The sequence below is a fragment of the Ambystoma mexicanum genome, chromosome 7p (assembly GCF_040938575.1).
Source record: "Ambystoma mexicanum isolate Mex_15411 chromosome 7p, UKY_AmexF1_1, whole genome shotgun sequence".
NCBI classification, from domain to species: Eukaryota; Metazoa; Chordata; class Amphibia; order Caudata; family Ambystomatidae; genus Ambystoma; species Ambystoma mexicanum.
Window position 1 is genome coordinate 32772114 of NC_090939.1, and position 12488 is coordinate 32784601.

The 12488-nt window shown below is 46.6% G+C and overlaps 1 protein-coding gene across 1 annotated transcript in view; it reads left to right on the plus strand.

The window, feature by feature from the left end:
* POGLUT1 (protein O-glucosyltransferase 1) overlaps positions 1 to 4240 on the plus strand; it is a 300386-nt gene extending 296146 nt beyond the window's left edge. Inside the window, exon 11 of the mRNA XM_069635705.1 lies at positions 2220 to 4240. Coding sequence (XP_069491806.1) covers positions 2220 to 2376 — 157 coding nt within the window. The 3' untranslated portion in view covers positions 2377 to 4240. The remainder of the gene's footprint in view (positions 1 to 2219) is intronic.
* The last annotated feature ends 8248 nt before the right edge of the window (positions 4241 to 12488 follow it).

Here is a 12488-nt window from a genome sequence, read left to right on the forward strand (position 1 = left end):
TCCTCAGTGAAGCCCACCGAGGCTCCAGAGTTTCTGTGAAGACAGGAAATGAGGGAGGAGTCCGAAACTTCAGTCCTTTGTCTTCTGGTATGCCTGTCTGGAACCAGTTCCAACTGGGAGGATGGGTGTTCTACAAGGACAGGACAGCCACCCCCCAAAGTTTGAATGTAGCATGAGTGCTTATTGGCTGGAATCCTGAGGCTGAAGACAAGTCGACCACTGGAGGTGAATCCGATGAGGAAGAAGAAAAGACGCCTCTAGCTACTTCCAGCAACCAGAGATGTCTGCTGAGTAACCTCTGCCTGTGTTGTCTTTCTTCCATGTGACAGAGGAGTCCCGAAGAAGAAGTCTGACCCTTGAACTGGTGGGACCAATCATTCTTAAGAAGACCTGCATTTCCAGCCATCCCATGAAGAGCTGACACCTTCTGGACTGCAAACCCCCAATACCCTGGGACCTCGAGGCTGAGTGCTGTGCATCATCTTCCGAAATACAAACCGTTCTTTATCTGGTATCCTGAAAAGGGTGACAAAGCCACGAGAAGCTTAGAAAAACCCTTTGCTCGCAGCCTTTGCACTCTGCTGCTGCAGTGAAATCCCATCCTGTGTCTTTTCTTTCGTCTGAAGACGAAGAATTCAGTGACCGGGTCCTGCAGCTGCTTCATCGAGAGTGTGTCCGCCTGCATCATCTTCTTCACTGCTGAGGTACTGGATGACTTGAGGTAAAACGTACCTAAAGTTGTTGTCGCTAGGGTGGTGATTCGTACATTTGGGTGTTCATCAATAACGTTCGCCCAGGCCCAATGCTGGAACACACTCAGAGGGAGTCTTCTACGAAGTCCCTAAACCCCTTTACCAACTCTAAAGTACTGTACTTGTATGTTAGAAGCGAAATCCCCTGGAACTCTGAATTTCCTACAGTTGCCTGATCCTGTTCTGATTGCTGCTGGACAATGGACCACCAGTGTCCACACTTCTGCCTCTCAGAATAGTCATGCCCTAGATTAGGGAAGGACTGTTAAAGCAGAAGGCATCTGTTGAACTCTTACTTGCTGTTGTTGGTGTTGTAACTGCATATTCCTGAAAGAGAATACGTTTCATGTGTTGCAAAGTACTTTCCTGCTGCTGAGGTAGTGTAACTGTATTATTCCTGAAACAGAATAAGTTGCATAGTATTGTACTAACTTGCAATGTTGGTAATATTTTTCCTGAAACTGAAAGAGTTACATAGTATTTATTGCAGTGTACTTACTTGTAATGTTGGTAGAATAACTGTATTATTCCTGAAACAAAATAAGTGACCTAGTTTACTACAAAGTGGGTTTTACTTACTTGAATTGCGTACCGCTTTTCTAAAAGTCTTTTATACTGTGGTTTACTTACCAGAAGTATTGCGTTGGTTTGTATATTGTGTTGATTGCTTATGGTAGTACTTGCCTTTCTAAAGAATTCTCTTTGCCTATCCATATATAAAATAAACCATTATTTTTACATATATCAGTGCTTAAGTGTTTCTTTGGACCATATGTATGCTACAAGTTCTTTGTACCTTGCTACAGCTATCTCTCCCTCCTAAAATCAGCCTGGCTGCTCTGCCAACGTTGCCAGTACCTTGAGTGGTACAGGCCTATGCTAAGAGTTGGAGTTCTGTATTGCCCAAGGAATAGTCTATAAAGTCCTAAATAGGTAGACTTTAGAAACACTGCCCTAACAGGACCTGTTGGCAAGAGCTAGGGATCCCCAATATAGCTCCTTACGCATCCACTATCGTTGGCTGGCACCCGGGCCCCGTTGACCTACACACTGAGAGTGCTATGGATAGGTAGGGGACTTCGCCACATGTGACTAAGACTGCAATATGTCCCACAATGACTACCATGCCCTGAAACATTATGCAATATTTTCTAAAGGGGAAGAAGTCTTATGGAAGGTATCTAACTGAAAGATTGAATCGGAGGAAGGTATATGTTGAATCCCTGTTTCATACTGATTGCAGGACACTAGAAAAGCTGTGCTGAGAGTTGTGTGCACTGTGTAAGCTAGCTTTTTATGGTAGATGGAGGGCTCTGTGGTGATTGGCTGGCGCCTGGTTGGAGTGGGTTTCATGCTCAAGGTGTGAGGAGTGTGGCCTGGGAGGATATTGTGAACTTGCTCTCCTTTTGCAAGTGAAGATTTGGATGTGTCTGCATTGTTCTTACCTTTCCTCTTCTTGTCCTGCAGGGGGCGCCTGTTCATCACTGATCACTTGCGGATGGAGGACGTGTCATGCTATTGGGAATCTCTACTGAAGGAATATGCAAAGCTCCTAAATTACAAGCTGAAAAGGAAGAAGAACTACCGTGAGCTTGCGCAACCGCTCTTGCGTACAGAACTCTAAGCTCCAGTGAGGTCATCCAACACTCGCCTCTCTTTCATGGACAAATAAGAATGTTACCTGTATAAAAGGACCTTCAGAAGCCGAGGCAAATTGCCTACCAGTATATAGTCAAGTGAAGGTCAGATCAGACTGTACGAAGGGAAGCCTGGAGGCCAATCCAATCTTTCAGCTGTTTCAGTGTAACTTGAGGACCAATAATCTGATTCCGGCTCTCTTGACATGGATTGTCAGCACGGTTATACATTGGACACTCTTATTGGGGAAAGGAGCTCAAACACCAGTGCCATTTCAGGTCCATGAACTGATCCACTGTTGGCCATCCATGTTGTTCATCTGGAGATTTGTCGATGTGTGCTCGGATTCCACAATTAGGCTTTCTCATTCCGTAAAGCTGCAGGTGTGTCTTTATGCACCCTGGGGAATGTACCGTAGATCGCGGGGCATTCTCGTGAGCGAGCACATTCCCATTGCTTGCACTGATTCTGTTGACCTCTCTTCAGTGGGAAGAGATTTGATAAGGGGTGGGCTCTGGCCAGAATTGATGATGCCAAAGCCTCTGGGGCGGGAATTCTGAATCAGGCTGTCTCTTATGGTGGCCTTCTGCCATGAATCCCTTGCCTTGAGCCATGTGCCACTGTGATGGAGCCCAGAGAGAGTTGGTGTTCACCTTGAGGAGATGGGAGCAGCAGCATTCTGGGGCAAGGCCTCTTTTTGTAGGTGTTCCTTTTTGGAGACAAATGCTGCAGTGTCTATAGGTGCCTGGACTGTTCTCCCGGTGAGCTGTAGAACATGCAGCAGTCTGGTACTGTTTGTGGCCAGCGAGGAGAGCTGGGTAGGAAGGAATCTCGTGGTTTTCCCTTCTCGTGAGATTGCACATCTATAGGGGGCAGCAGTCTCCAGGTGCTATATGTGCCACAGAGAGGAAGACAGTGAGGACATGGGTGCATCGGTGACAGCAGTCTTCAAGTAATATGTGCCTGTGTGCTATAACGCACGAGATGGCGCATGTGCTTGCTGCACCGCAGAAAGATTTCACGTATATGTCGGAGACATAAGTCTGCAGGAGGGAGAAGTGGCAAATCTCTAAAGGGGCAGCACTCCGGAAGGTGGTCTCTGTGCCCCCAGGAGGGAAAGCTCAGCATTCTGTACGGGCTCTCTATGCACCACAGTGGTGTCCCATTTTGACTTCGAAAAAGAGTGGCAGGCAAATGTATTGACCGGCTCTCACCTGTTCAAACACCGACCCGTATAATGGGTGCTCATGTCATTGGGGTTTCTGAAAATAAATGTGCACCCTCCCTATCAGGTTCCGCTTCCCTATGTGCAGGTCTCACTTCAGGGTGTACACTTCTTTTACATTATGACAGGAAGTGACATCAATGACCAGAAATGGTGTTGCAGACAGTAATGGCATTGTGATTAGTAAGTTAAATCATGGATCGGATTTGACCGCATGGATAGTGCTTAGTGTAATACATGGAATGAAATGGCAACATGGACAGGAAGTGATATCACTTCAGCAAGAGATGCGTTAAGTATTAGGATACAGGTTTCGTGGCATCACCCCAGCACTTCCCTTGCGTTTGATTGCTAGGAGATGGCCTTCTCATACCTCATAGGTGCTTCTAAGCATGTTTGCCTGCGTACTGTGCCATAAGAGCTATCCTGGTCTTCCCTATGCGTCGTGCCACCCTCCGTAATAGGCCAGCAGTCCAAGCCACAGTCCAAAATGTGAAGTTATCGGCAGACATGGCAGATGACGTGGCCTGGAAACAAATCTGTATTTCTTTCATGACATTCCTGAACTGAAATGGTTGTAAGAATAATTTTCAACTTTTACAATAAAACAATGTTTTAAAAATGCTATGATGGTGCTATGGAAGCTCATTGTACAATCCAAACAGACTGGGAGGCGGATGGTGTAGTTTTAAAACAATTATTTTGTAACTGAAGACATTTTAGGTGGAATTTTTTTTTAAAAAAATAAGATTTTAAAAATTGAGGCGTGTCTGTTTTAGAATGAAACCACTCCTGTAAAATCACTGACTTCAGGAAAGATATTGCCTCTCACTTCTTTGAAGATGCCTTTAAAATCCCACTTGCTTTCTCGTCAAAACTCCTACATGTTTAAAGCGTTTTTACTTTGCTCCCTCCCCGTTCACGGTGCCCATAATGTTGTACACTTCTGAATCCTAAGAGCTCTCCTGATAAATGTGTACGACTTTCCTTCTCCAGCATGGGATTCTTTTAGACTGGTCTCCAACATCAGGAAAATATCCTGATCTGCTCTTCAAAGTGGCAGCCCGCTGATTGTTTTGTGACATGCCTAGTCTGGGGCAGAGGGCTTGCGCCTAGCTTCACGCTTGCACATACTGGTGGTCTCTCCAGCAAGGACTGTGGGTTTCAACCCACCAAGGTCTTCACATGGACAGGAGTTTTCCTGGCTTTGGTTGGCATCAAAAGTGCAAAATATAGATAGCCTGCTCTAAGACAGAGTGAAATCGGAGTCTGGGTCATGTCTCCAGGTTCTGGATTGTTGGAAAGTTGAATACAAAATGTAGGCTCCTTTCCATGGGTCAGTATTCGCCTATGAAAAATAGGGCTCCTGTAAAATTGAGTAGGAGGCTATTTATATATTACAATGATGCTCAGTCGGCCAACAAAAGTAAATCTTGTCCTCACTGTAAGGGTGCTGAAGAATGAGACTAACACAGAGATGACAGTGGTTGCTATACATCTTTATTTGTTGGGAAATAAAATTGAAAACCTCACTTCCCCCGACTCTAAGACGGGTTTCCCTGCCTCAACTAAAATACTAAGGGTTCTGTCAGAATGTCTGTATAAACCAATAGTCCACGGTCCTGTGTCAAAACCCTACTTCTAACCCTTACCATTAATACTAAATTAGAGATAAAGTAGACATTCTTAGACATTCTTGGTAAAGAAGAGTGACTCCCTTCTTCTGGACTAAGATAAAAGTTTACTTCCGCTTGGACTTCTTAGGGGAATTACTCCCATCCCTGGCTCAAAATTGTCCTCCAACCCAAAAGACAAAGTTCTAGCATTTCTCTTTGGCATGCCCGCTGCCTGTCCTTTAACAAACCTGTATCAGAAAAGTCGTTTCAGCTTTTGTTACCAGGAGAATTACTCCCTTTTTCTGGTATCTTGATTTCACAGTTAGACACAACCAGGGGAAATGACGCTTGTTCCCTGGCCTCTTTTACTTTGGTTGCACAATTCCACACTGTCTTTCACTTTGAGGGTCCCAGACCCAGGCTTCCCTGTCTCCAGACTTGTGTAGACTTGGTTCACTCTCCTGCCAAGTACTGCCATGAGGAAGATGGTTCGTACTTCTCTTCTCGTGTGGGTGCAGGTCCCAGACACACATTTTTCTACTGCTTTAATTGGGTAGATCTGGTTCACTCTCCTGCCAGGTACTGCCATGACTTGTACTTCTCTTGTGGGTGCGGGTCCCAGACATGTATTTCTCTTCTGCTTTCGTTAGGCAGACCTTGCTCACTCTCCTGCCAGCTACTGCCACAGGGAAGTTGACTTGTGTCTTAACTCTTTGTTTGGGTTGGGGTTTTTAGGATTACCCCTATCTAGGAAGCACTTCCCTCTGTAGCTCCCAGTGTCTCCTTCTGAGTAGGGGGTTTTATTACTGCCCCTGTGTTGAGGACCTATTCCTCTGGTACATCTGTTTGGTTGCCAAGACGCTCTCCAATCCCCACTAGCTGGCCCGTTCACTCCCGTACACTCTGGGAGCTTCCCTGTGGGCTTTGGTCTGACCCGGGTTCGGAGTGTGCCTTGTTCCGGTCACTTGCTACTTCGGCTTCTTACTCCTTCGCTGAGGTGGCTCTGCATCCTTTGACCCCTCATAGATTGCGCGTCTGTGCTTGATTGTGTGATCCAGCTTCTTCCTGGGTCTGGACCTCTGCTACGCCAGCTTCCGAACCGGTCCTTTAACGTTGACCGAGTAGGGGTGTCTCCACCTTCTCACCAGCATCCCTGTCAGCCTTTTGAATCTCCCGCGCCGAACAGCTTCCCTGCTCTCGGTTCCTCCTTGGATGCCTTGACAACATTGTAAGTCCTTCTTTCTTTTTTATCCAAATTAGGCCCACCTCTAGAATTAGTAAGTGCGCCTTTTGTCCATAAAGCAAGTTTACTGTACAAACGGCCGGGAGGGGGCTTAGATGACATCTAACAGTCACAATAACCCTGGTCTCACTAAACCACACAAAGAACACATTATATACAGTTTCCAACAGTTAATACACTCCCCCAGATACTGTTACAAAGGCATCCCCCAAACATGATTGGTTGCCCTGTACGATATGACATTTATAACGCACCTGTACACAAGTGTTTGTAGGTGCAACAGGACAAGGAGGGGGAAAGAGAGGGAGGACAAAACAATGATCTTACTAGGCCTTGCCATTCAGATTGTGCAAGTGCATGGAGGGGGCAGGGGAGAAGTGCAAAATGGGGAGGGAAAAGTGCAGGTAACAGAGTGCAGTCAACGGGTGGTTAAGTGCTGGTAGTCAGAGGGTACAGCCAGTGGGTGGCTAATAAGTGCAGTGAGACGGTGGACTGTTGGGTTAAAGATATAGACCACAAGTGCTAGAGGGGCCAAGAGGCAGTGCAGGTGCAACTGGACATTCAGGGAGCTGGACCCAAATTCAGAGGGTGACCAGGTGTGTGGAGCAGACGGGCCATCATCAGGGGACAGGAAGAGAGAAAGCTGAAGCGAAGGAAGGTCTTGTGTTGCTTCCGGAACCAGAGATGGTTCTGCTCAAGCTTGTGAGAGGCAGGGAGGCTATTCCAGATGGAGGCCCCAGCAGAAGAGAGATCTGCCCCCAACTCTCTGCTTGGAAAAGCGACTGACCATCAGAGTTAGAGGTGGGTGAGAGGAGAGCTCGAGAAGGGGAGATACTGAGGAAGAGGGAGTTGAAGGTAGTGCGTACCCAGGCCCAGAAAGCCTTGTGGACAATGCAGAGGGTCTTGAACTTGTTCCTTGCCGCCACTGGGAGCCAATGAAGAGATTTTCGAGCTGGAGAGATACGATCCCTGGGCTTGAGGCCAAGGAAAAGTCTTGCAGTCCTGTTCTGTATAAGTTGTAGAGGACGGAGAATAAAGGCAGGAAGGTTCAGAAAGAGGCTGTTGCAGTAGTCCAGCCTTGAGAGGACCAGAGCTCTGGAGACCATGAGCTTCTGGGGGAAAGTGAGGAAGGGAAGAATACCTCTTGAGGAGGTGCAGCTGATAGTTTGACTTCTGGGAGACATCAGAAATGTGAGGAGAGAAGGATAGGGTGGAGTCGAAGATGACCCCAAGGTAGGAGAAGGAAGAGGATCCAGAGTGGGCGGCCAGAGAGAGAGAGAGTGAGTGAGAGAGAGAGAGAGAGGAAAGGAGGGAGCTTGTGTTCCAACGAAGAAGATCTCTGTCTTACTGGCATTGTGGCAGAGCTCATTAGCGGCACACCAATCCTGAATTGCAGACAGACAGGAAGGAGAGTTGTAGAGGCAGCCGAAGGGAGCCTGAAAGAGCGCTTGGTGTCATCTGCATAACATTGAAAGTTGGAGCAGAGAGCAGCTATGCGGTGGGCGAGAGGAGCCAGGTATTGTTTGAACAACCAGGGAGAGAGGTTAGACCCCTGGGGAACACCACGGGTAGCGAGAGATAGAAGAGAGAAAGGACCCCAGTTGGACCTGAGAGGGTCGGTCAGTGAGAAAGGAGGTCAACCAGGCCAGGGCCTGATCAGTGATACCCAGGTTATCATGGAGGCGCTTGAGCAGGATGGCATGGTTGACCATGTCAAAAGCAGAAGAAAGATCAAGGAGAATGAGGACAGAAGATAGGTGAGAGTCAAGGTTGGAGAACAGGTCTTCACAGATGTTGAGGAGAGCTGTTTCTGTGCTCCTGGCCACTCTGAAGCTAGACTCGTGCTCATGGAGACAACCAACAGATTTAGTGTGAACATTAAGCTGGGAGATGGCCAGCTTTGCCAAGGGTTTGCCCAGTAAAGGAGTGATAAGAGATCGGGTAATAGTTGGCCGGAGAGGAAGGATCGGCTGTGGGGCTTCTTGAGGAGGGGGTGCACAAGAGAGTGCTTCAGGGGAGAGGAACATTCTAGTGGCAAAAGAGTGATTGCAGAAATCAGCCAGGGCCTGCGCAAGAGTTTTGATGTGGTCCTTGATGGTTTTGGAAGAACCTGTTTTGACGAGACTTTCATAGATTGGGGACTGGTCTAGAAACATTGTCTGGGGTGAACAAGGTAAAGTAAGAGAAGGTAGGAGGAGAGGAGGCCACAGGCAGGCCAGGCATGGAGGAGGGGGAAGTGGAAGAGAAGGAAGATGGGCTGGACAGTTTTAGTGATGAAATTAGAGGCCAGGCCCGTGCAGAGGGCCTGGGAAGGGACAGGAGAGTTGGAGACTGTAGCATGGTTGGCCAGCTCCTTGCAGAATTTGGCCGAGTTGTTCGATGCCGCAGACACTTGGGCTTGGATGTGTGCTCTCTTCTTGCCAAGGACAGAGAGTCTGTACTGTCTTTGGAGCAGGGGGCAGGCCAATTTGTCATAGGGTGCGCCAGAAGCCTTCCACTTCCTCTCAGCCACCCTGTACTTGCGTTTCAAGTTGATGAGGTCTGAGTCGTACCAAGAGTTGCACTTGGATTTAGGCTTCAAGTGGATCCTCATGACATGGGCAAGTACATCAAGAGTGTCAGGGATAGAAAGATGGTGGTTAGAAAGGGCTGTGTCAGGATGTGAGTCAGCCAAGGTACAGAATGACGGGAAAAACGGCGAAAGGCTCAACTGACACACGCTTCATAGGTTGAATGACCGAGATGGTAGGGGTCAGTGCTGGGATCGGCTTGGCCTGGGGTATAGAGAGAGATGGGAGGAAATGAGAAAGTGGTCACTCCAGGAGAGAGGAGTGGTAAGGAGGTTGGAGAGGTGGAGGTCTGAGTAGATCAGAACATCCAGGGTGTGACCTGCAGAGTGGGTCGGGCTAGAGGGAAGAATAGAGACCAAGGGAGTCGCAGAGGTTGCGGAAGAGTCCTGCAGAAGGCCAGGAAGCAGCCAGGTGGATGTTAAGGTCTCTGAGGAGGAGATGTTGATAGGTAGAGGTGAGGAGGGAGCAGGAGAGATCCACCCACTCGGAGAGGAAGGTGGCTACCTGGCCGGATGGCTGGTAGATTGTGGCCACAGTGAGAGAAAGGCCAAGATAGAGAGAGCCTGCAGACCAGGCATTCAAAGGAGTAGTCGTCCTGCATAGGAATGAAAGAAGCAGGCATCCACTCCGGGAAGATCAAGGCTACACCTTGATCTTCCCGGAGTGGATTTTAGATTTCTCTATACAGAGAAGTCTAAAGCCCACACAGTTCATTGGACACAGACATTATAACACAATCCCCTAAAAATGTATAATTACAAGGTTTAGATTTTCAACACACCCCTTCCCAAAAACCTCTCCATATTTGGTGGCAGCCTTGCCTCTTAGTTACACAACAACAGAATTCCTATTAATGACGCACATGGACCTGCCCTAAAAATACCTAAGCGCACATGAAGGTGAGAGAAAGACATGTAGATTCCCTTTTCACCTATTCGTGTTTGCTAATTGCATTGCCTAACCTGTCCGGTGTCTTGATTTTTATGACTACTGACATTTTCCTATTCACATGAGTTCTGCTCACTATCCCACAACACAATTGCTCATCTGGAATGTATTGATACTGATCTCCGAAAGTGCCATTAGAGAAGCCAGTTGTTCCAAATACCCCAGCGAGTTCACAAGATGCCAATCGCTTACAACAATGAGCTCTCCTATTTACCAGAGATCATATCTTCCCTTCTCTCTCCAGCACTTGAGCCATCTGATAACTGACCGTAGCCACCCCGGTGACCAACTGCTGCTGAAGGGCCTTTGCGATGATTGCAAAAACAACTTTCTAATTAATCCACAATATGGAGACCCTTGATATACAGTGCAACCACACCTCATATATTTCATATCTTTTACTAAATTTCAAAAATTATTCCCATACATGTATACCATTATGTGTGCATTGGGTACCTATTATGATTTCGTCTCATGACTGCCATTCATACAGCTAAATTCCATGTGCATATATTGATCGCCTGCTTCACCTGAGTGGGGGGGGCTCTCAGTTTGAGAATGTTTCATTATGTTTCTGCCCACATGTAAATCTACAAATGTATTGCCTCTACACAAAGTAACCTAAATTTTGCACTTATCCCATTTACTATAAATATTGCAATATTTGTAGCAATTTGCGAAAGTGACAAAAATGACAATGACGTGTCCACCCCCAGTCAGTGGTATGGCACGCAGAGTTCAAACTTTTCCAATTTTCCAACATTCCCCCCTTTAATTAACCCATTAACAAACCAATTTCCAAATCATCAATCTCACTATCTTTATGGAACAAATCTTCATAACTGTTTTTCCCATACTCCTCCGCTAGACAACCCCAATTTGACTCATCATTAGTTCTGCAATCTACCCATTGTTCTACACATACCCTCCAACATGGGGAAGGATGCAACCCCCCCCTTCAATCATTCAAAAATCAGTTTGAATGCCCATGTGAAGAGAATTGGTCCTATACCTAGCCTCAGAAAGGGTTACAAGATACATGGCAGTACTCCTAGGCATCTGAGTCCAACAGCATCGAAGACATAACTGACGAGACAAAACGGTACTAGAGAAAAAATCCAAACAGGTTATGTTCATCCACAATCGCATCAAAGAGAAGAGTTCATAAAAGTAGCGTCAGTAATTCCTGCCTCCCTCTTCATGGCTCCCTACAGATTTTGCAATTCAGTAATTGTTTGAGCCAACGTTCCGTTATCCAAGTCATTGGGAGGTGCATACGTGCAGCAGGTTTTGCCCAATTTATGGCACACCCCTCCCTCCATAGCTGTTAGGAGTTCAACATGTAGCGATTTCTGCAGGGCTACAAGACACAAAGCCATAAATTCTTCTTTGAAGGCACTGAACGCGAACACTGAGGAATTGACAAATAATAGCAACTCGTAACAGGTTATTTGAACCCGTTTTGCATTGACAGAGGATTGCATGCCTGGGGCCAATAGAGAGGAGAAAAAAGTTTCCATACGGCTAAACAGTCAAACGATCAGGAGTGCTCCTTAGAGCCTCAGAACATCCTGCTGACAAATAGTTGGATTTTTTCAATCTCTTCAAAGTCTGTTTCTCCAGAGTCCTACAAAGTTCGTAGATTGTCCATGTCCGATAACACAAGGGATGCAAGGGTACAGGGGACAAAGGGTACAAATGTGGACTCAGCCAGTGTCAGGTGGCTTTGCTGAACCACGAGGACGGGCACGTGCAAAGTGGTGATGCTGCATATACCTCTCCAGGCCAGAGGTAATTGTTTGTACGGAAAGGGCCCACATGACCAGAATAAATTGAGAATCACTGCCGTACCTCCAGCCAAATCAGGAATACGCAGAGTGGTGCTGCAGTTTTGATTTGTGCCCACAGGCACTGTGCCATCGCTCTTAAAATATGGGAAAAAAGTGTAAGTAACCGGATCTTAACAGGTTTCTCGGGCTCCTTGAGCCCTGCCAAGAAATTCACATATTTTCTCAATCAGAAGGACAGAAGCTGCTACAGATTGCCCCTGAAACTGCCCTCGAACCCTGTATAGGGCTAGGTGCACCAGACAAAGGGCACCTGCCACTTCTACCTCATAAGAAATACATATTCTAGAGATACCAGAGGCATGCATGGGGAATGAAGGAGCAAATGTAACATGACTCAGTTACGTTCTCCCTTAACACTCTCTTCATATGCTGGTACCCTACATTATCAGCTACAAAACTGTGCCTCATTTTACAATTTCTAAAGTCCAATCAGAATCATCAGATGCAAAATCGATTTCGAAACGTTGTTGCGTTTCTGATAGTATTGTATTTATTTATAGTGCGCATCTGGGCGCAGTAAAGGTTACATAGTTAAGTATAGCATAGACATTAAATACAAATATATATATACATGTACAATTTGAGGCAGGCATGGAAATTAAATACAGATATATACAGATACAATTTTATGCTAAAAATGTACATA